The sequence below is a fragment of the Cydia strobilella genome, chromosome Z (genome assembly GCF_947568885.1).
Source record: "Cydia strobilella chromosome Z, ilCydStro3.1, whole genome shotgun sequence".
Classification (NCBI taxonomy): domain Eukaryota; kingdom Metazoa; phylum Arthropoda; class Insecta; order Lepidoptera; family Tortricidae; genus Cydia; species Cydia strobilella.
This window is the reverse complement of record NC_086068.1, coordinates 23,493,900-23,518,659: the sequence shown is the minus strand read 5'-3', so window position 1 is coordinate 23,518,659 and position 24,760 is coordinate 23,493,900. Positions and strand designations below refer to the sequence as shown.

Sequence of the window (24,760 nt, the reverse complement as noted above, 5' to 3'; positions counted from 1 at the left end):
AAAGAAAGCTATAACTCCCGCGGGAACAATATAGGCCTTCAGTACACCTGCATAAAATAAGATCTTTTCGAGCAAGTGTGATGAAAAACAAATTTGCCGCTCTCCGGCTACGTTGAATAAAAAAAAAAGCCTCAGGTTAGATAAAATATCATAACAAAGAAACATGTGACATGTGATATTTCTTACTTTGGTGTAATTATACAGTTTTATTAATTGTCCGTTTTTTATTTATGAGTCAGATTTTGATAAAAATAGGTATGTTTGAAGAGCTAATTCTGGTCGGAATAAATATGAAACCCCAATTTAGGATAATAGTCTAGTCTACAAAACGTTCAAGGAGGTGAAAAATATAAAAAAAACCGCAAATCGATGTACAGGTTACCCGTTTGGTACACGTATACTAGAGGTCAAAACAAAATTTTTGACCCGCAGTTTCTAAAAAAATTCCCAAAGGAGGGAGTGCTGAAACCTTTTTTTTGTATATTTTTTTATTAAACCTATCGTATACTTCTCTTATCTATCATACGAAAGGGCTTTTTGAAGCGATTCTGAAAATATACCACATCATTACATTTTAGCCATTTTTAGGGTTCCGTACCTCAAAAGGAAAAAATAGAACCCTTATAGGATCACTCTTGCGTTTGTCTGTCTGTCTGTCCGTCTGTCACAGCCTATCTTCTCCGAAACTATTGGACCAATTAAGTTCAAATTTGGTATACATTGGCTCAGGAAAGAAAGGACTGGCAATTACTCCACCGACAAGAGCAAAGCTCTTAAGTGATGATGATGATGATGGTATACATATCAGGGGGGTGTCACTGCTCAGTTTAGGTATATTTGGCCGGCGCACCGCCCGGGCAGGTGTATGGCAGTGGCCTGCCGCTCGCGCAAAATTGAAAATACGCAATGGCTTCGAAACCTAAATCGCGATCTAATCTGTATAAAAGATAATGTTCTGTTTACGGATGTCTGAATAAACGGAAGAACAAGGAAGCAGAAAAACATTTTTTTTTTATTCCGGACTATATTGACCGACATATTTTCAAAGGAATAAGTACTTCTGTGGCATACCTACTTCCGTGAGAATCAGACATACTATCTCCGGCTAAAAATTTCATGTTTACGTTTGTAATTCCTACATATTTATCTTAAAAATAATAAATCAGTAGGTATAGGTACAAAAACTTGTCAAGTGACAACCCCGTGCCGACACTCGCAGCTCGGTCATAAAACTGCGGCACGCAAAGAAGATTCACGGTTCGTGCGCGGTTATAAGTTTCAATTTTGCTTGCAGGCGGCGAGTGTAGGTATAATTTTGTACCTAAATCTGGCTTTTGTGAAGAAGTGAATTTTCTGTACGGTAGTACTATTAGTTATTCTGTGATTTTATCTAATACCGTAATGACAGCTAAATTTGTATGGGAACGTTCAAAATCGTTCACACGGCTAGACGGCTTTGCTGTCACATGCTGTCACTACGGTATTCGATAGAATCCCGTATAGGTACGGTAGAGTCTGTGCTGAAAGAGAAGAGTCGTAGGATTTGAGGGCGTGCCAGTGCTATTTTATGATTTTTGCTATGCTGACAACACTGTCACGTAATTATAGTACGACACTAAAGGTCATAATACTTGAATCCCTTTGTTCCGGCTTTTTGTCACGGCTCACTAAAGGGAGCCTGGTGTCGGCTCGGCAACCTAATCCTATAAATTAGCACAGGCACTAGTAAGTGACTGCCATTTCACCTTCTACCCAAAGATTTTCTACCAACTTTTGTTTTTATGTCTCAGATACTATACCACAGAATAACTAATAGTACTACCATACAGAAAATTCACTCCTTCACAAAAGTCAGATTTAGGTATAAAATTATACCTATGCTCGCCGCCTGCAAGCAAAATTGAAACTTATAACCGCGCACGAACCGTGAATCTTCTTTGCGCGCCGCAGTTTTATGACCGAGCTGCGAGTGTCGGCACGGGGTTGTCACTTGACAAGTTTTTGTATATATACCTACTGATTTATTATTTTTAAGATTAATATGTAGGAATTACAAACGTGGATTCTGTAAACATACTTTTTTAATCCGGAGATAGTATGTCTGATTCTCACGGAAGTAGGTATGCCACAGAAGTACTTATTCCTTTTAAAATATGTCGGTCAATATAGTCCGGAATTTAAAAAAATGTTATTTCTGCTTCCTTGTTCTTCCGTTTATTCAGACATCCGTGACCAGAACAATACCTATAGATTTAGGTTTGGAAGGCATTATGTATTTTCAATTTTGCGCGAGTCGAGCGGCAGCCCATTGCCATATGCCGGCCCGGGAGGCGCGCCGGCCAAATGTACCTAAACTGCAAAGTGACACCCCCTGACTATACAGTGACAGTTTGATTAAAAAAACGCTACTAAAACTAGTTAAGAATCTGCCCATACCAACACCAACTGTCGGATTAGTACAAAACTAGATATGGTCTAATTTGCTAAATACCTAATCTGCCCAGTCCAACAGTTATTTTAGCACAAACCTGGATAAGTAGATTGGGTAGACATTGGGTTGTATCGGGGACATATAAGCATTGCAAAGGTAGGTCTTATCGGGATTTTTCGAATCTCTCACAATATTTTACTTGGTCGAAAATCACTGCGAAATATGAAATAATATTTTAGGTAATGGTACTAACCAATACGAACTTAAAAATAAGGAAATGTTTAAATTGAAAAATGTTTATTTACTTATTAAAATCGAAGTCTGAGGGTTTACCGCGAAACCGAAGTTCGCAAATTGCTGGCATCTTTCTCTGTCACTCTAATTATGCCTTAATTGAAGTAAAAGAGAAAGATGCCCGCAATTTATGAACTTCGGTGTTGGCAGTAGGCCCCCTGAATCTAAATATTCAACATAACTTATGATTGAACTAGCTTCAGAAAAACCAGAGGACACTCAACGAACTATCTTCATCTAAACTGGATGTGTCTGAGATGTGGATTACAAAATATTACATATCATCCAATAACCGTAGGTACTTTTACTCAGTCCTGAAAATAAATTATACATATTTTATATAAGACTAAGGACTAAAAATCATGATTAACCTTCATATTTAATTAATGTATTTTCAATAAATATATTTACCGGTTATGTACCGGAGACTAATTATTTAGGGGGACTATTAAATAGGTAATTATTTTATATTAAACACAACATAAATTACCCGTCATAGCGGAATCACAATGTGTGACTTTTTGTAAGTCGATAGTCGCCTTGCCGTTTTCTTCTCGCTGACAAAGCCGAACTATATTAAATATAATTTCCCTTGTGGTTTTATGTACGGTTTTATCCGTAAATACTCTATACATAAAACTTGCGCTTTTTATAAATAAAAATACACAATAAGAATTAAGAGGCCCCACACACACGGAGCGTTTTAGCGAGCGCTTTTTTAACGCTCGCTAAATTCGATTTAACGGCTAACGCTTAAAGTCGAAAATCCAACAACGCTTGATCAAAAACGACATGTATTTAACAGATCACCAGACTTAGTAAAAATAACACCAAAATAATCGTTTTTACCACCTAGAATAATGAATAATCACCAAAATTATAACTCCTATTTAATGTGAAATGATTACCAAATTTGTACCATTTTTTATCCTTCTAAAACAAATAACACCAAAATAATCATTATTAACCCAAAAATAGTAAATGATCACCAAAATTAGAACTACATTTTAATGTGCAATTATAACGAACATTTTTAATCTTGCTATCCTATTAAATTAAATGACGCCTGCATTGTAAACCCAAACATAATAAATACCACAAAATTTTTAACCACATTTTAATTAAAAATATGCAAATATTTAACATCTCGTTATCCCATTAAATTAATTAATCCACTTCGTTACCTTTTTCTAGTAGCATTTCGTTTCTGTAAGGGTCGCAGTTCTAATAACCTAACCCACTTTTCTTGTAGCATTTCGTTTCTGTGAGGATCGCAGTTCTAACCTAACCCACTTCTCTAGTAGGATTTCAGGGTGTCATCTTCGTGGTGGTCCACCACGCCGGCGCCGGCCAGCAGTGGCAACCCCCCCCCGGCCGTCATCATAGGGTCGCAGTTCTAACCTAACCTAACCCACTTTTCTTGTAACATTTTGTTTCTGTAAGGGTCGCAGTTTTAACCTAACCTAACCCACTTATCTGGTAGCAGTTCGGTTCTGTGAGGATCGTAGTTCTAACCTAACCTAACCAGTGGGTTAGGACAAGTGGGTGGGAGATAAGTGTATCTCATAGTAGTTCGGTTCTGTGAGGATTGCAGTTCTAACCTAACCCACTTTTCTAGTAGCATTTCATTTCTGTGAGGATCGTAGTTCTAACCTAACCCACTTCTCTAGTAGGATTTCTTTTCTGTAAAAGTGGCACGTGACTGAATTGAGGCTTGGGTCAGGCGAGCGCGGCGCGTGCGGTGCGGTTTACGGGGGATTGAGCGGGAGGGGCTAGTCATTTTGGCATCATTTTACTTTATTTGGTAATATGTATACATTTTTTGGTAATCATAGTGGTTTATTTAAGTGAAAATATCGCATTAATTTGCTCTTCAAGATTTGGTGATCATTAATTATATTTGGTGATCATTCATGATTTTTGGTGTTTGAATACAATTTGAAGCGCAATCGTGATTTAAACAGGTGATACTTTTGTAATGTTTAACCTTATGTTTTTGGTGTTTAGTAATTTTTTTTGGTGAAAGAGATTTCTTTATTAAGGGTACCAAAGTATTTTTTACAAGACAGGATTGATTGCCATATAAAATGATAACGTTAGTTCTCGTTTCTGCCACGAGTCCCACGACTCTTCTTTTTCCGCACAGACTCTATACGGGAAAAATTAACGCCGTATGAACATAGCCTAAAAAACTATTTGAAAAAATTATCGCGGCACTCGAGAGGATATAATATATGTAATTTCCTACGTATCTACAACACACATTAGGTACAATAAATTTAAAATATGTAGTTGGTAACTTGGCTAAATTTATTTACACGAAACATATTTAGTAACTATAATAAAACATTACAATTTGACTAAGCACCCTCTAATTGATTAGGCACCCTACTCGACAATGACTCGTTGCGGGGGGCCGTTGCTCTTCGTCTGGGCTGCGATGTTTGTCAACCACATCTATGCATCTGCGGGTCTATGGTGGAGAGCAACGGGCACCATGCCTTGAGCTGTTGCCGGTGCGTGGGCGGGTTCCCACGGTACCACGCTTTAAATGACATTATCCGAAGGGCATTGGTGTCAGCCAATGTCCCTTGTGTGCTGGAGCCGCCCGGCCTTAGTCGGTCGGATGGCGAAAGGCCGGATGGGTTGACTCTGGTGCCGTGGGAAAGAGGTAAGTGCCTTTTGTGGGATGCCACCTGCGTCAGTACGTTCGCCGCCACGCACCTTGGCCGCACCGTGCGTTCGGCAGGAGCGGCCGCTGAGCAGGCAGCGTCCATAGAGAGGGACAAGTACGCCGGGTTATCAAACTTCTTGTTCGTTCCCCTTGCCGTGGAGACATCTAGGTGCTGGTGCGCGGAAGCGAAAAAATTTCTCGGGGAGCTGGGGCGTCGCTTGCGGAAGAGAGGTCTCGACCCCCGCTCCGGGTCGTTCCTGGCGCAGAGGTTGTCCATCGTGAACCGCGAACGCGCGGAAACGCGGCTAGCGTGATAGGCACCTTTTCGCCGGGAACGATGCGGGGTGGATTATTCGATTAGTTTTTAAAGATTAATTTAGTTTTATTAATAGTACCTAAATTTCTTAGTTCTTAGGATTTTTTGTGATTGTTTTTTATGTCTGTGTAAATTTAGATATTGAATACTTGATGCCTGTATGTAGATAATTATTTAGAGAATAAAACTACTTATTTATAAAAAACAATTGACTAAATAGGTATTTATAATGAGGTTCTGTGAAACTCGTAAAATGGAGTAGAACTCATCTCTCAGAACGACGACTTTGATGCTATCGATGCGCACCTGACCAATGACAATAATGTACTTTTATTCAGTGTTACCGCTTTAGACTCGTGTAATTGTAACTTGTAGCTTTATAAAGAACAACACTAGTTGATACACACGTTGATAGTATACATATATTTGGTGTGGTGAAGGTTTGGTGTAGCTGTAGCGGTAGCGGTGCATGTCCGCAGGCTGGCGTGTGTGCAAGAACAGCGGCTGCCTGCGGCGGACGGCCGCGTGTCTCCGGGCTCCTCGCAGGGCTCCAGCTTCACAGCCGGGCCCTCCTCCGAGGAGTTCGCCTCCGACACCACCACACACATTATACAGCCCACCAATAAGGTAACTAATATCATGTATCCTGTACCACTGCCCATTATAAACTTCAGCATTTATCTGGCAAAAACAAGTTTCGCCCTATTCAATAATACAATTTACAAAGACAAATTTTTAGTAAATGGGTATTAAATACCTATGTTATTTGGAAACTTATTTCTTATCACGGTGTTCCGAATCAAATATACCTATTACTCAAAGATCATATACTTACAATCTTGTTTACAGGCTAATTAAGCGGACTACTTTGTTGTAGGAATATTTATATTTACAGATGATATCTTTATTAAAAGTTCGCTTAACAATTGCAGGTTTGCCAAAAGTTAAAATTTGCATTTTTTTCCAACACAATCTTATGTTTAGTGTTTTATTTTTATTTGCTCCCCATGTCACGAGCATGGGCTTTTTGGGTCGTACGAGTAGATGTTCACCCTCTAAATTTACCTCTAATAAGCCCCTCTTACCTTGCATGCCCCCACACCTATCCATGCAAATATTGTGAAGACGACAAACAAGCCAAACCTTGCAATGTAATACCAAAAACAACGGCTTATTAAATGCGCCTAACATTCTTCAAACATGTTTTTGTGTAACTCGATTTCAACGCGTGTAATATTTTGAATTTGAAATAAGTATAGACAATATATTAAAATTAGTTATTAATTATGTTTTGCACAACTATTCTTATCTACGATGTGTTAAAAACCCTCATTTTGTCTCGTTCTTATTTGATAAATGCATAGTTCTAATCGTTTTAAGTAGCTCACAAGAACTCCGGCTTGCCAAAGCTTTCTAGTGTTTATGTTATCAGATGTCAAAGTTGACCCAGGTTTAGGTGAAGAAATACGAAATATAATTAATTGTCATAAAACGGCCTGTTTTATTTTTGTTAATAGACAAGTATTGTAATTGATATTTATGTTATTATTACGTCACGACTACACGTCACGGCCACATCGGCTCTGATATTTTTGAAGTGTTTAATTAAAAAAAAAAATGTCTAACCAACAGTGAAGTGTTTTTGAAGAAGTGTAAAGAAACCTTAAGTGCACTAAAGAAATAACACGTAAATACGGCTTCTTTGGTCCAGGATCTCACAAAGAAACTCGGTAACCAGCAAAAGCTTATAGATGTATTATCCGACCAAATGACAAAGCTCGAAGGCCCAAAGAAGTCGTCTAAGCCAACACCAATAACGTCTGTCTCTACGAGAGCAAAGGCAAAAGCTCTGGCCAATAACAACGGCGTCACCACTCCAACAGCCAATGACAAGTCGCCGCGGCAGCAAACGCCAATCAGCGACAGCGCGCGACCGTCGGACAAAACTGCAACTGTAAATAACTCTCCGGCGACACCCATAATTAGCGACATAACATCGCCGTTAAAAAATGTTCAAACTATGCCCTCCGATAACGGTAAGTGTGAGCATCACAAACAAAAGGCGACCACTTACAAAAGCAAAAGACCAACAAATTTGCTTATAAAAGGCTGTGCCACAAACACCTCTGTTTGCGGAGCCGTAGGAATGAAGTTTGTCAATGGATGCTTCTTCAGCACATAATCTTGCCGCGAGAGTGTCGTTGAGCACCTCAATAATATCCAACCCGCCAATTATGCCGTTGAACTCATCCCCTCAAAACGCAATGACTATAAATCATACAAAATCGGTATACCAGAAACAGTGTATGACCATTTTATGCACCCCTCATCATGGCCCATGCACGTTGCGATAAACCAGTGGCAGCCCTGTCTTTTCAACAAAAAAACAAGGACAAAGCCTAAGTCACCAAACAAACTCAGTGAAGCCCGCAATGAAGATATGTAAAAGTCTAACCATCTGTCACCAGAACGTCAGAAGTCTCACAAATAAAACACAACAGCTGGAGCTCCTACTGATTAACGAACTACAGTGCGATATACTTTGCCTAAGTGAACATTGGCTCAAAACGCAAGAAATTTCTGTAATTAACTTTCCAAGTTACCAACTAGGATCTAGTTTCTGCAGGACAACAATGGACCACGGCGGCTCGGCTATCTACATAAAAAGTGACATAACATTCAAAGAACGCACAGATATTTGCAATTTCTCAATCGAACATATCTGTGAAATCTCATGTATAAAAATCTTAAAATCAAACATGATTGTATGATTTTTAGTTTTCTTTTTACTCCGTAATTCCGCCGTATTAGATTGCAATTCCAACTTGTACTTAAAACGATTAGATCCATGCATTTTTCAAATAAAAACTGAATGAGACAAAATGAGGGTTTTTAACACACTGTGAGCTACGTACAAACGGCCCATGCTGACCGCCGACGCCCATTAGATGGGCATGGCACCAAAAGAAGAAGAAGAGCTACGTAACGTTGTGTTGCGCCAAAAAAATAGAGATAAACATAATGTTTAACTTTATATAGGGTAGGCCAGTGATAAACCGGTGACGACCGGTCTGGCCTAGTGGGTAGTGACCCTGCCTGCGGAGCCGATGGTCCTGGGTTCGAATCCCGGTAAGGGCATTTATTTGTGTGATGAGGAGCACAGATATTTGTTCCTGAGTCATGGACATTTCTATGTATGTATAAGTATTTGTATAAGTATTATATATATCGTTGTCTGAGTACCCACAGCACAAGCCTTCTTGAGCTTACCGTGGGACTTAGTCAATTTGTGTAAGAATGTCCTATAATTATTATTATTATTATTATTTCCTTTATTTATTTTGAGTCTTAGGTTAGGGTTATATAACATGCATATAAAAGTAAAATACAAAAACACTTACAAATCATTACAAAAAATATATAAACACATTATAAAAAACCTAACCTAGGGTGCCGCCGGCAGCGGGGTAGGGCCCAAGCTGCCGGTGGTCAGGGCCGCAGAGAGAGGAACCGGCGGACTATCCGCGCCGTGTCCAAGATCACCGCCTTCTGCATCTGACCCTTGATCCAACCACCTAGCGAGAGTCTCTCAAGGTGTTGGTCGAGACTCTTCGCTATGAGACCGTTCGCTGAAACGACTATCGGGACAATGATCGTCGAATCAACATCCCACATGGCGGTTATCTCGTGAGCCAAGTCTAGGTACTTACTGGACTTGTCCTTCTCGGCTTTCACGAGATTCTCATCATGGGGGATGGTGATATCGACGAGCACGGCCCGGCTTATTATTAAATTCTCTTTTCGTATTGACGTCTTTCGTTAAAATGCATTTATCATTGGCCCACCCTATACATGAATATATTTTTATAAATGTTACTTTTGTTTTTTTCTCATAACTTTAACTATATCATCATGCCATTTTCAGAGAGTATATTAAATAGTGTTATCCGATAGGTATAGTACAGTTACAACACCGCGTCGTCAACAGCGTGTCAAGACACCTACCATTATATGTATATATTTTTAGCTTTGTGTCTATGAAAACGTTTATCCTAGTGCTAGTAATAAACTGTGAAAAGTATAATAATTGGCTTGACATTATCAAGGGCACAAAAGTGCAATGAAAACGTAAAAAAGCGGCCAAGAGCATGTCAGGCCATGCTCAGTGTTTAGGGTTCCGTAGATACCATTAATTACATTACATGTACCTTCGTAGCGCTTTGTACGTCTTTTTACTAAGAAAAGAAGACTTGTTGCAATACCTCAGAAACAGCTGAACCTATCATGTTCTGGATAGATTTCATTGAAAGTATTTAATAAGTTTTTGTTTTACGATTATTTTTTTCATATTTGTTGGACCCTTGGTTCAAAAGTTAGAGAGGGAGACACATATTTTAGAAAATATACACTGGTTGTTGGAGACCCTTATTCATTTTGAAAGATCTATCCAACGATACACTGCACCATTGGATAAAAGTAAAAAAAATGAAAAATATACATTTCTGACCCAATTTTTTTGTATCTTTTATTTTAGCGTTCTGTCGCCACGCACGATCTATGTACCCATGCCAAATTGCAGCTTTCTAGCACCAAAGATAGATATAACTCCGTAATAGATGGATACAGTCTAAGGAAAAAACGTGCCTCGAAAATCAAGAAAATTTGATTCTCGTTCAGAGGGCGCTACTAGTTTTGGCCTACAGTCGTATAGATAGCGTTGACGGTTTCGTTTGTTATTTAACAATTTTAACGCATATCAGTGAAAGAACATGGGTCAAAATCATCAAAATAATTAATGCAAATAAAAAAAATCATTTATCTATATTTAAATACATTTTATCGTATTTTTACAAATCTTCAATTTCAGTTTTAAAGTGTGTCGACAGATGGCAGTGAATTTACTGGGGTTACAAAATTTACTATGACAGTACCGCTCTAGTATAAGTTACTCTATGCTAGCACTAACGACCACGGAGCAACGGAGACGGACAGACAGACGGACATGGCGAGACTATAAGGTTTCCTAGTATTAGTATAAGTTATTTTAGGCATAGAAATTATTTAATAGCGGCACCTGCTTTTAACTTTTAGAGCGCTAATAAGTCAGTTACTATGTTCAAGATTAAAATGATTTTATTGTACTTTTAGACCTGTGATACCAGTCAGACAAGTTTAAGTAATTTCAATTTTATGAATAGCATTCGGGTGAGGTTTAATTCATACAAAGCTAAATTTCAATTATTACTATTATTAGTAAATAGCGTCAAATATAACAAAGATAAAATACGCAGCGTTGATTGAAGGTTGTCAGTCTTCTGTATTTTATTATAATACTTTGCTAACCTTTGCTTGTATTTGGATTACTCTACTTTAGTACAGTTTATTCCTCATAGATGTATGCATGTATCTGTGGTAATAAACAGCTCTTTTCTCTGCTCAAAAGGCAATGCTTTTTTTGTAGTAGTCGTTCAGTAGGCCTAGCACAGGATGGGCGCGACAGTATCTCGCCCGCGAGATAGACTACCCGTCTTTTTCTCACTGTATTAATTAGAAAGGGACGTATTACGAGGGCGAGATACTGTCGCGCCCGCCTTGTGCTAGCCCGGCAGAACGGTTGCTATTCTGAGCTTTTGTTACTATTCAATACCAATTACTTACGAGTATTACTACATCTCGTGGACTCGAATTTGGTGTCGCAAAGATAATAGCCGCATGTGTAAAATATCTTATTTGTACGTATACGCTATCTTGTGTATTCTGGATACCATCATAATATTCATAATAATTGGTTTCCAAATTTTAACATGGCAAACACAAGATACAGTCTAGTTTATAGGCAGAGATCGGCGGGGGTATGCTATTTACCTTATAATTTGACATGCCTTACGTCATATTATAAGGCAAATAGCTCACCCCCGCCGATCTCTGTTCATAAGTATGTATTCATTTTTCACTTTATTGCAACGGATAAGGTAAAGAAATGTATAGATAGTTATTTATGAACGCGACTGTACCAATGGCTGTACCTAACATTTCCTTGAATACGAAAACTTAACGTCGTCCTCTGTCATAATAAAAGAGAAATATTTCTCAAGTTTGATCTTCGCGTACCTAATACGCAACGTATGGCGACATCCGAAGATCCTGACCTCACACGTATGGAAGGTACCTATAAGGAATCACCTCACTTACCTACTCAAATCTTGCAGTAAGTTCTATTTCCAAGCATAACTGGCTTACAATATCTTTAAAGTTTTTATATAAACGTTTTCTCATGCGTTATTTTATTATTGTGGCAAAAACATGAAGTACCTAATTTTTTTTTTTATTTTTTTTATGTATCATTGATTTTTGGAGACTTGTTAACATCAGGCGGACCGTATGCTTGTTTGCCACCGACGTAGTATAAAAAAGTATTTTAGCATATTTATATTTATAGAAAAATAACACTTTGAAAAGGCTTTATTCACACAGTAATATTGATCCTTTATTTAACATAACATACATTCGGAAAATAGTTATTTGTTATACAAGTGTGCAAAGTTGTATTTTACCCGCGAGTGTGGAATTGAAACACGAGTAGTAAAATACACTTGCACCCGTGTGTAACACAAAACTTTTCCCCTCACTATAGCGAGGAAAGTGCAACATCCACAGGCGTTAGATCATCTTCATCACTGGAATCACTCATTTTTTACGATATTGTAACAGAAAACTCTGGAAGTTGTGTATTTTTACGTGTCGGAGTCGGTGAGAAATATTTGTTGACAATGTTGACATTTCTGACGATGCGTTTTGAAATTGCATCGACTCAACTTGTGCGTTCAGAATTACATTCAGCATCATATAAAAAAACAAATGTTTCTTATGGAATTTAAGGTTTATGACTTAAAATCATTACTTAAATAAAGCTAAATTTGGTATTATTTATTAAATGCTCAAACCATTTATTTATATGAGCGTTATATATCGAACGAACCATTATTATGAGCGTTTTACGTTTTGTTATCTGTCAAAAGCTACTTAAACACGCTCCATCCAAGGTCAAATAACTTTCCCCACTTGTGGATAAAATGCGTTTTTCCCTGCTTGTTTTAAAGGATAAAAGACGGCTTTCCGAGCTAGTGAGGGGAAAAAGTATTATTTTAATACGTACCTGTACCTACGTATTGTTGCGTAAAGTCTTTCTAAGACCAAAAGAAGAAAAAATAATAATATGAGTTTAGATCAATTTTTTTTGTTGCTTTTTAGATTTATGAATGTATTTGTATATAAATAGTTAATGATATTGGTAAAATATCACTCAAAATGAATTTGTCTTTTTTGTCAAGTGTAACTTGTCACTTTTTAAACTAGGCCCCATAGTGGCAACATCGCGATCAAAAAGTTGCAATAAAAAGATGCCTGTTTTTATTTGTAATTTACTTATGATCAAACATGATAGGAACAATAACAAAACTTATAAACTATTATTATAATGAGTACAGGGTGACCGAAAAACTTCGTTGCAAATGTCTTTTCTAATTATTTTATTAAGTACTTACGTAACTAGTACAAAATAAGTTAAAAATTAAAACTACAGTCTTTATGAAAGCATACAAGCTACGTAAAAATGATTGACAATGTAAGAAAATGTTAAATGACGTGTAATGCTTGTTATTAATAAACGATTGATTGATTGATAAAGCACAAGTTGATTAAGCAACGTGCCGCTACTGAGAAGTGGGAAAATGTACTTTTTACTGATGAAAAACTTTTTTGTGTTGAACTGGCCCATAATCATCAAATTGACAGAATTTACTCTTCTAGTCGCCTTGGAGAAGCCGCTGTCATGCCTCATCGCCAAAAGCCGGATTCAGTTATGGTTTGGGGTGGTATTTGTAGTAGTGTGCAGGAATGGTGCAAAGATAATTTTCCCGGATTCATAAGTTCAAAAGAGTGGCCACCCTACTCGCCTGATCTTAATCCAATTATAGTTTGTGGTCACTCTTAGAGACAAGGGCCTGTGCTACTAAACACAAAAGTGTAAACGCTCTAAAAGCAATACTTACCAAAGAATGGGAAAAAATATCCTTGGAGGAGCTGCGGCATATCGTTGAAATTTTTAACAAACGTTTGCGTTTGTTGTATCAAAGCGAAAGGAGGCTATTTTGAAGAAAATTAATTTTTGTTGCATAAAGAAGACTAGTTTTAATTTTTATCTGATTTTGTTATAGTTAGGTAAGTACTTAATAAAATAATTAGAAAAAAGTTTGTCAACGTATTTTTGAGCCATCCTGTATAAACTAAATAAATTAGTCTGTAATTACTCTGACACTAGGCGAACTCCAGAAAAGTTAATAGGACATTTTAGGATTAAAATATGATCAGGAATATACTGTTAAAATCTCTCGGGTTCCTCGTGAGCACGTTGTATAGATATCCAACTTCGCTTCCAATGTAACATAAATGACAGAGGATTTGCCCATGAAAATTACAAATATGAGTATTCGCTACTAACGTTAAGTGTGTCAAAGTTTACTATTTACTTATTTAGTAAAAAGTATATAGTGTTTGGTATTTTCTCTTGTATCAATGACAGAGTGCGACGAGCCCGAAATGACAGAATACAATACAGGCTGAGCAATTCAAAGAGGTCAGTGAACGGAAATCTGAAACCGTTATACTCCATTCCAGATAGGATTACCTATAGACAGAAGAAAAAATGATTATTTATAGTGTAATTTATAGGATGTCATTCAATAAGTATCATTCCTCACTTTTACGCTTCAAGCCAAATAAAATATCGATGAACAAAATATTTCCACCCAATTTACCCCCTAATCATATTAGCGACTCTCACATCCTAATCTGTAAAAAAATACAGTATAAGTATTATACAATATTACAATTGGTTTACAATAAACAAAAAATAATCTATATAAAACACCCAAATTAGGAAGAGGTCGACTACGCTCGCTGTTAGATGTCACTCCTGTCACTGTTTACACTTTGATTTAGATTCGTTCATGTTGCATTGAAACCGAAGTTGTTTGCTGCCCCTACAATATCATAGAAAAGTTTAAGAATCTGTGATTCTCGAGAAAGATTTGAAAGGTTGTATTTTGTATTCCCTGTCGTAGATACATAGGTTTTTTGGTATAAAATTTTTCGTAATACTAAAATCGACCTTGTGACTCCTAAGATCGCGTTTCGGTATCTCGTATTGTTTTAAATTTCTCTTGCCTCATAATTTGAATTACTCACACTGTATACCTGTATATATAAGATTTTGCACTTGTCCTGCAACCAATGCACATTCCATAAACGTTGCATTCTTTAATTCTTGCTTCAGGAAAATAATGCCAATTTTAATACAATTTCGATCATTTGATAGTTAAAAAAAAAGTACTTGTAGTTGCCATTAAATCACTGCCGCATCCGAATCAGTTTGCTATCCCATTTGTTTTAAGCGTTGATCATTGGTAAAAGTTTTAAGATGACCAGTTGAAAGAATTTCAAGCACCTATATTGTGATTATATTTATTAAAACAAAAACAACTCAGTGTTAGCATAGCACATTACAAATAAATATCTCGAAACTTTTACATTTTAATACGTGTTCGGGTACTGTGCTGTGGCATGCCGATGACGTAGTTTCCAAACTATTGCAACAGTTAGTGGACTATTTAAAAATAGCCGAGAGATGCGGTCTCGGTTATCGTACATTTATTAATTATAGTCACATTGCTGACTATACCAATCCAGCACAAAATACACGTTGTACAAAACCAGCTTGTCACATTCCCTTTAACCGAGGCAAATTATCGGTCGGGGTGGGGGGAGGGGGGGGGGGGGGGTATTTATGTAGTTATTAACTTGACTTGAATGTTCATTCCCGTGGGGAAAACATCAATAGAATTATGACTATTTTAATATACCCACCGTAAGGGTTTTGAAGACAATGTTATACTTACGGCTATTTTATTATTATAATATTTAAAGCCAACCTGAACTAACTTAACTGAGCCCAACGTTACGCGCAGTTTCCTGCTTGGTGACTAAATATGTGGCATGATTTTACTTATAAGCATGAGAGCAAAAAAATTAACACAACATAATCAATCATATACCAACCATATAAATAGGTTAGGGCCAACGTTGAAGTATGGAGGGATAAATAGAATGATATTATTCAATATTCTAGGTTCGGTTCAACGGTTTTCTTAGTAAAAACAGTAAGAGTTTCAGAATCTAAAGTTACTTTAGTTCATCAGTGTATAGAGTCAATATTAAGGGAGTGGTAAAACATTCCGATTTCATAAGAAGTTATGAGTAAACAATGCAGGTCGATTACTTACCGACACTAGCTCAGGAAGAGGACCATCATCTATCGATGTGGGCTCAAAGTACATAAGGCTAGCTTCTTGTTGGTAGTTAGGATTGTATCGTTTATTATAAATACTACTATATCAGATATGGCTTAAACATACCCTCAGATCAAACCCTTAGAACATAGTAATACAAAATAATACACATATCAGCAGTTAGATCAGGTTTTATCTGTATTTGTAATAAATTAACAGACCTTAGGTATCTAATGTTTTCAGTTCTGTCGACATCATTCCCGGCTCGTAAATCAAGTAGCTGCATTTATTTGTCTAACGTGTTACATCACAAATACGGTCAATTGTGTGTTTCCATAGGTCATAAGATGTTTTCCCCTTTTTTGTTACCTCGCAGGTATTTATTAGTTATAGTTCTACATGTCTGAAATGATTAAACAGGTTGATTAAACTTTGTCAATTAATGACTTCCACACACACTTTTTGCTCCCCGTCGAGACCATGGCCACTGTCGCGCGAGTCCCAAATAATTAAATCAAGAGTTATATATGATATGTTATATGTTTGTATAAGTAAAGCCACCAATATAAACTGTCAAATTCGGAGTAAGTGATTGTAGTACGGTCGGTTTCTTTCTTTATGATCGATTCGACCAATAAATTATACATGTCTAGTTCAGTACAATTACAACTGTATATCAATTGGCCTGAGTAACCTTGGTTTTTCAAAAACAGTGTCTGCCTGAAAACGTACCTATATACCACTTACTTTCGTCTATTAAATAGGTATCTACTCGGACTTAACGGCAAACCCAAGTCAAGCTTACTTACTCGCTGGTGTAGCGTGACCATCTCGCAAGATTAACTCTATCTAGGGTCAGATACTTGACTCCTCCCTCTAACTGATGTATTTTCTTCCCTTGAAGTAAAGTTTTAGAGCTTCTTGTGTTGTACCTCCGGCACCAGGTTTTTACGCCCTCTGGACCAGCAGCTGGCTAACTTTTGACAGAAATCATTTACATATCTAATTATAAGTATTTCAAATTGTCCCAGTTTTCCGGCATTAGAAATGCATTACCAATCTACCACTAGTTGTGGTCATGCCGACTTAAAATATTACGTCAGTCCAAGCAGGTGTGAGTCAAATTTGATGAAATTTATTTAACTATAACCGAGTTTAATTATAGACATTCAATATTGCAATCCTGCGTTTCATTAAATACTTATAGTGACACCCACACAGCATGCGCGCCTGAACCCTTTTACGATGTTCATGGTTTCCTACCAAACAGACGCATTACTATTGTCAAATATGATTGGCTTCCATACTCAATACCTATTGAAAATATTATGCGATCCTAACAAAATTAAAGTCCCGTTTCGTTACAGTAATGTGCAAAAACCGTGAAAGTTGAAATAGTTTAAACTACTTATTGTTTCTCAAGCAGTTAAGCAGTTCTGAAAAGCGTTGGTATGGTAGCCTAGTTTGGGCGTGCGACTTTCAATACGAAGGTCGTGGGTTCAAACCCCGGCTCGTACCAATGAGTTTTTCGGAACTTATGTACGATACATCATTTGATATTTACCAGTCGCTTTTTGATGAAGGAAAACATCGCGAAGAAACCGAACTAATCCTAATAAGTCCTAGTTTCCCCGCTGGGTTGAAAGGTCAGATGGCAGTCGCTTTCGTAAAAAGTAGTGCCTACACCAATTCTCGGAATTAGTTGCCAAGCGGACTCCAGGCTCTCATGCGCCGCGGCAATAAGCCGGAAAAACGCTAGGAATAAGATTATTTCTCAAGCAGACATGCACAAGCGGAACTGCGAAAACTGAAAAATGTCGTGTGTTATCTTCCCGAGTCGAAGAAGAAGAGTAAACACAATCAACAATTTAAATTTTCTTTTTTTAAGAATATGTATTGTAATGTTAAGAAAAATATTGCACCCAATTTAGTACCTACTTACGTTTCACTGATGGTTGATATGACTAATACATCACAAACATTCATTAAGGATAGCATGACATTTTTCAAAGATATTGAGCAGAGAAGTCTAAACCCCTCCTAAGTATTTCATCTAAAATCTAAAGTATATTCGTAGTTCGGGCACTACAAGTATTTGAGGGAAATTGAATGTCTAGTGTAAATTATGTGTAATTAGTATTTATATGACTATCAGTTCCATAATTGACCAAATGGCACCTTGTATAAGTGTGACCAACACCTTTTTTGAAATTCCTCAATACTTAATATGCTCACTAATATTTGACGTGACACAAATTGAACAAGTTATTTTAACAAAGGATTTGGTGGTTTTTTCTGTGATGGTACTCTTCAGTTCGCGTGGAAAGACAGCCGATACTTCAGAGAAGCGATAGTTATTAACGAGTAATGATAATCTTCCTAGTAAATTATCCATACTATTATTCATTTTCTATATATTTATCTTTTTATTTTTTATTCCACATTATTGTTTTAAATCTTTCATCTACCTTGATTATGTAACGTAACACCCATTTTGCTATTGTTATGCAGGCATGTTGGTGCACTAGAAGATCTGATAGCACAGCGCTTTACCTACCTTCAGGTAGCATTTAGACGTCATTATGACGTATAAATGACGTCATTATGACGTCACTTGTACGTCGCTGACGTCACTTTGCTACCTGTGTCTGTCCTAAAATAGCTTCAAGATAGCAATACGAGTTCCCTTTGACTTAATGATTCGCATCATTTTACAGTTCAGACAGTATTATATGAATCGGTATGCATGGAGATTTAATACTTTGCTTTTATTTGTGAAACACTACTTTCTTAAATTTAGCATATTCACTTTTTTTTTTAACGTGTTTAGCAGTCATAAGATATTTTTATTACGACCCCTTAGAATCCTTTTCCGTTAGCTCGACACGCTCGTTTTCATGGAAGCATTTTTAACGACTAACCTGTATTGACAGAGGAATACATAGTAGTTACTAATTAAATATGTTTAACTTATCAACTTATTTTAATTCCAAGCTTCTGTCAGTACCCACTAGACAGTTGAAAAGAAATCAAAAAGCTCATTTCGATTGGGCAATGATAATCATGGGCACTTTTCACTTTCATATACATATTCATATACCGTCAAATGGGGTGAATAGGGACAATTTTGAACTTTAAGATTTTAAAGGAATTTGTCCTTGAGGGCCACTAATGTTAAGGTTTATAAACTTTTGTCTTATGTTTGAGAATCGATTTATAATAAAATATTTCTTAATTATTTGGTTATAGTATTTTTTTTGAAAAAAAACAGGCCATTTTGATTCATACTGGATGGATAAAATACCACACTCAGAATGATTAATCTTAATTATTTTTATTATTAAGCGGGGCTTATTATACGTACGAAAGTAACAAAAGTCAGAATAATTAAAAACATTTACTTAATATATTTATATATCTATCTATATCCCATTCAGAAATTTCTCCTGTTTTAAGTTGGTGTGAGTACTCATCTACCAAAAAAACCGGCTAAGTGCGAGTCGGACTCGCGCACGAAGGGTTCCGTACTATTACAAAAAAACAGCAAAAAAATCTCGTTTGTTGTATGGGAGCCCCATTTAAATATTTATATTATTCTGTTTTTAGTATTTGTTGTTATAGCGGCAACAGAAATACATCATCTGTGAAAATTTCAACTGTCTAGCTATCACGGTTCATGAGATACAGCCTGGTGACAGACGGACAGACGGACAGACGGACAGCGGAGTCTTAGTAATAGGGTCCCGTTTTTACCCTTTGGGTACGGAACCCTAAAAACACTAAACAAAGAATAACTAGTTATAAAAACTATTTTTGGCAGCCCTGTCCCTATTGACCCTTTGGCGTCCCTATTTCCACTTATTGCGTCCCTATTAACTACCAGAGGCGTCCCGCTCCACTCCTCAGTCGTCCCTATTCACCCCCGTGGCATCCCTATTAAACCTCGTATTTTTTCTAAATTTTCATGGATCTCTATTTTCAAACTTTTTGCTAAAAAACAAAGATTATTTATAATTCCCATGTAATTAATAGGTTCTCAATTAAATGCCAAACCAATTTTTCACTATCAGAAGTGTCACAAACAAGTACAACCTTTACTTTTAAAGGAAGTTTTGGAGCTCACATGAACCATTCGTTGACGGACTCAATTTTAAACTTTTACTTTGTCAATATATTACGACTTTTACGCTTTTCCAGTCTTTATATTACCAAAAGAATATAATCTACTATTATTTTCAATCGCGAGATACAATTTGTGATACATATTTTCTTTTAAATTATCAGTTAAATGTCATTCCCAGTTATTGTTTCTATCCCCCCCGCCGTCCCTATTCACCCCATTTGACGGTACGGTGTATGTAAGGCCTTAGGAAATGAGCAAACATTTTAACGGGAGATATAAGCTGATTAGTGAGAGTATTATTCACAGTTACATTTTTAAAAAGTTTAGACAAAATAAAATTCAATATTTTAATATCATATTTTGTCTACAGTGATGCATATTAAACAGTTTACTTTGAGTACATCAAAAAAGTATACTTATTTTAGTATTAACACAATCAAAGATACAAATTTGAATTAGCAACTAGGTATATTGAGCGAATAATGAGTTTTCACTGACAACATCAATCTATCGATAACTTATAGATAGTTGATAGGATTGAATAAGTGTAATAATTTTAGACCTGCAGAGAGTAACTGATAAAACTCAGTAATCATCCGTGTAAATATTTGCTTCTGTTACAGGCCCATTCGGTATCTCGGGGTGAGATTTTCACCTACAGTGTCATAAAACACTAAGTAATAAAATAAAGGCCAAACATGAATTAAGAACATTTTCGTTTATGTTTGACTTTCGTGTTAAGTATATAACTAGTGGAAGATATGAGTTTATAACTTAATTGGGTAAATATATTTATTTTTAGTAGCCCTTGGCAGACATAGTATGTCTCGATGTCGTCATGCATTTTTTACGTCACTATTGTGTATGAAAGTCAGATGAACCATGACATAGTTACCCTTCACATTGTTTATAAATTGAAATGAGTTTAGTTGTTTTCTCCACGTTTACATCATGCATGTAAAAAAATAAACTCGTGTTTTATTATACGATATTGTTATTTATACGTTATTACTAATTCGGACTTCTAAGGCCGATTTAAACATACAATTATTTATATGACAAGAACTACCGTAAATTTATTTGCATATTTATTTAATGCTAAGTCAATAGATATATATATATATATATACATATATGTTAAGTATATATATGTAAATCCAATGTCTCAGAATAATGACTAACGCATAGAAGTCGGGCAAAAATGCTTCGCAAATATGTATACCCGTACTTTACTTCCTTACGAATTAGATAATGTGCCGAAAAGAGATGCGTGTATGCTTGTTATTTCTCATTTACGTACGGTGTCATAAGTTTGATAATTTGCTAGGGATGTAACTGTGTCGACTTTTTATATCGATAAATTATGCATAAGTTTATGTGCCGTGTAAAAGAATAATCACGAAATTGGCAAATTTATAATAGTCTGGCTAATGAAAGTTGAACCTGAAAAAACGCGGCAATTTCAAGAAATCTGTAGCAGGCGGCTCGTTGAATACAAGGATTGCATAACTTTTATACTTTTTATAATTTTCATATTCTAAAAATCATTAAAAAGTATAAAAATTATGCAATCCTTGGAATCAAAGAGCCGCCTGATATGAGGATTTATGCATGTACCTAATATATCTTTTATCTCATTTGCAGTCTACCACTCAGAACCGTCTAACTATACATCTCGTTTTTTTATCATTAGAAAGAAGGCGAGCGATCTTAACGTGTCGTTTTATCGAAAAACACTTTGAAAATAAGTCACAACAAATATAATATACGATCATTTACATACTTTTGCTTTCATAAGTAATATATTGCTATATTTATAAAAAAAACTTGTCAATAAAAAGACACGTGGAAATGGTTTACCGTTTTTTCTAATGCTAAAAGACTAAGTATAATTTCTAGTCATGTACCAAATAGGAAATGAAAAAAAAAACGTTCGTGTAATATATAACTTTTTTTCGAATTTAAACCGTTGTGAGACATACTAACATTAAATCATTTTACGGTTTAGACTCACTTTTTTTAGTCACTCGCGCGACATGTTTCGGAGAGCCTAGGTCTCCTTTCTCAAGCACTAATAGTGCGAGCAGCGTTCACGACGACCGTGTATTGCGTACCAATATTAGTGCTTGAGAAAGGAGACCTAGGCTCTCCAAAACATGTCGCGCGAGTGACTAAAAAAAGTGAGTCTAAACCGTAAAATGATTTAATATAACTTTTTTATTTAATAAGTTCTTTATTTAATAAGCTCGCTAGTTAGTAGGATGCGGAGCAGCTCTAACGGCATCCTAAAAATGTTTGTAGAAAAGCCGGAGAGTCAGGCTGCACAAACATCTTAACAATTTAATTGTCATGGGTAGCTGATTTTGTCAAATTTAAGTTTATATTTTTAATTTAATTATTTTAATTTAATGTACTTGTTATTAATTTTTTACAAACATTAACAATAGATTTTAAGTAATTATGTACCTAACCAATGGATCATAGAAATCTGAATAAAGAAATTATATTATTATTATTATATAATAGTGAATATTAAGCGAAACTCGGCGTAGGTGGCGCCACTATCACAATCTGAGGGTATATCGCGAAACAATAAAATCGAACTTTCGTTATCTAACATCTCTGTCACTCTTGCGTATTCGAGCGATAAAGAGGCAGCTAGATAACGAAATTTCGGATTCGAGTTTTCCGGTAGGTCCCCTGAAAACTTATCAAAAACCTGTTAAAGGTACAGTATGAATAAGTTACTCTACGGTGCACTAAAAAAGCTAGTGCTGCACTCTGGTGGCAGAACATTGCAGTAATATCCCCTATACCTCGTCCTTTGGAAATCTGAAATAAAAAGTTGAGTTTTGTGAGATAGGTAAACCAACAATATTAATAAAAGGAACATTCATCAATGATCATTAATGTCTTTTTTATTAGGGTTCCGTACCCAAAGGGTAAAAACGGGACCCTATTACTAATACTTCGCTGTCCGTCTGTCTGTCACCAGGCTGTATCTCATGAACCGTGATAGCTAGACAGTTGAAATTTTCACAGATGATGTATTTCTGTTGCCGCTATAACAACAAATACTAAAAAGTACGGAACCCTTGGTGCGCGCGTCCGACCCGCACTTGACCGGTTTTTAGTATTATACTATAGTCTGGCAAACACAATCTGTCAGTAAGTAAGAACAAAGAAAACTATAGGTACAGATGAAGGCAAAAATAGCGATCCAGACAAATGGCTCAAAAATATGTGAACACGATTTTATAGTCTGAGCGTACACATATTTTTGAGACTTTGAGAATGTATATATATTTATGCCCTTGACTGTACTCATCAATTAAAATGAGACAGTCCTGGGCCAAACTATAAGAAAGCTGTACATGTCGATAGGTTATTGATCTGAGGTCGATACATCACTATGCCAAAAATATAACCTTTCATACTTAGCAGAAAAGTTCGAAAATATATGCAAAAATCTATATAGACTTGAATGCAAGTAATAATTACATAAACAACATATCGATTTCAATGTTTAGGGTCAGGTCCTATAAATTAATTTCTTCAATATTGAACAAAACTCACCGATTAAAGGTTATCGGTTCGTGCGTATTTTCTTTTCTTCCTGTATGCGATTTACAGCCCTCGATCACACAAGGCATTATCACAAAGGGAACTTCAAACCATTACAAATAAAAACTCAGCACGTTTTTCAGCAATCTTTCAGGAATAGCAACAATATAATTAAAATAAACCAAGATGACCGCTGAAATTCCCGAAATATTTCAACTAAAATAATACGACTATGTCAAGTTGTTACAGTTGACACCTACCTGTGAAATAACGAACATATATTTTATTTGGCTGGATTATATTATAGAACCACATAGAACCATTTGACATTTTCCTCAGTTCATCTTATGACAATACTGAAAAAAACGAAAGAACTTGCGGATTGTTGTCTCACTCACTCATAGACAAAAAGTACTAGCGTGTTGTGAATACGATACCTTTTACCAAGCTTTTATTTTTGCCCGACTTCTATGCTTTAGTCATTATTCTGAGATCCAATGTAGTCCTTCAAATGCCTTGACAGTTGTATTCAAAAAGTTTTGTTATGCATCCAAGGCATTAGAAATAATGTTCATAAAAAGTATATTTTATCTTTAGTCAATTTTGCCTATTTTATCTTTAAGTCGGCTTTGATTTCTTATAAATTACCAGTTAAGTCAACATTATGCCACCTTTACGTTTTCTGCACTCAATTCAGTAAGTATAAATTTCATTACATATGTACACGGTGTAGGCGTTAGTTAAGTACACCTTAATTTTTGTAAAATTTAATTGTTTTCATTGTGTAACGAAATATAACTGTAAATATGTAAGTATGTGGTGATTTACGTTACGCAATGAAAATAATTAAATGGTAATCGAAAAGTTTTTACCTATTATACATAGTTTTTTTTTTCAATCATGCTTAATTTGTAATGTGAAACGACATCGTGGACGTAGCATTTACACAATATAATTTATTTTGAATGTTGACTTGTAGGGTAACCGCATGCGACGTTAGCCGCTTGGCGAG

At 36.1% G+C, this 24,760-nt stretch overlaps 2 protein-coding genes across 10 annotated transcripts in view; one reads left to right on the top strand and one right to left on the bottom strand.

The window, feature by feature from the left end:
- LOC134753714 (uncharacterized) overlaps positions 1–24,760 on the bottom strand; it is a 242,851-nt gene that overhangs the window by 197,617 nt on the left and 20,474 nt on the right. The gene's annotated exons all lie outside the window — the stretch shown is intronic.
- Positions 1–24,760, top strand: part of LOC134754154 (coiled-coil domain-containing protein AGAP005037) — a 245,100-nt gene that overhangs the window by 212,813 nt on the left and 7,527 nt on the right. For all 9 annotated transcript variants that reach the window (XM_063690269.1, XM_063690268.1, XM_063690260.1 and 6 more), the window contains one exon: positions 6,195–6,342. In XM_063690269.1, the coding sequence (XP_063546339.1) occupies positions 6,195–6,342 (148 nt within the window). The remainder of the gene's footprint in view (positions 1–6,194; positions 6,343–24,760) is intronic.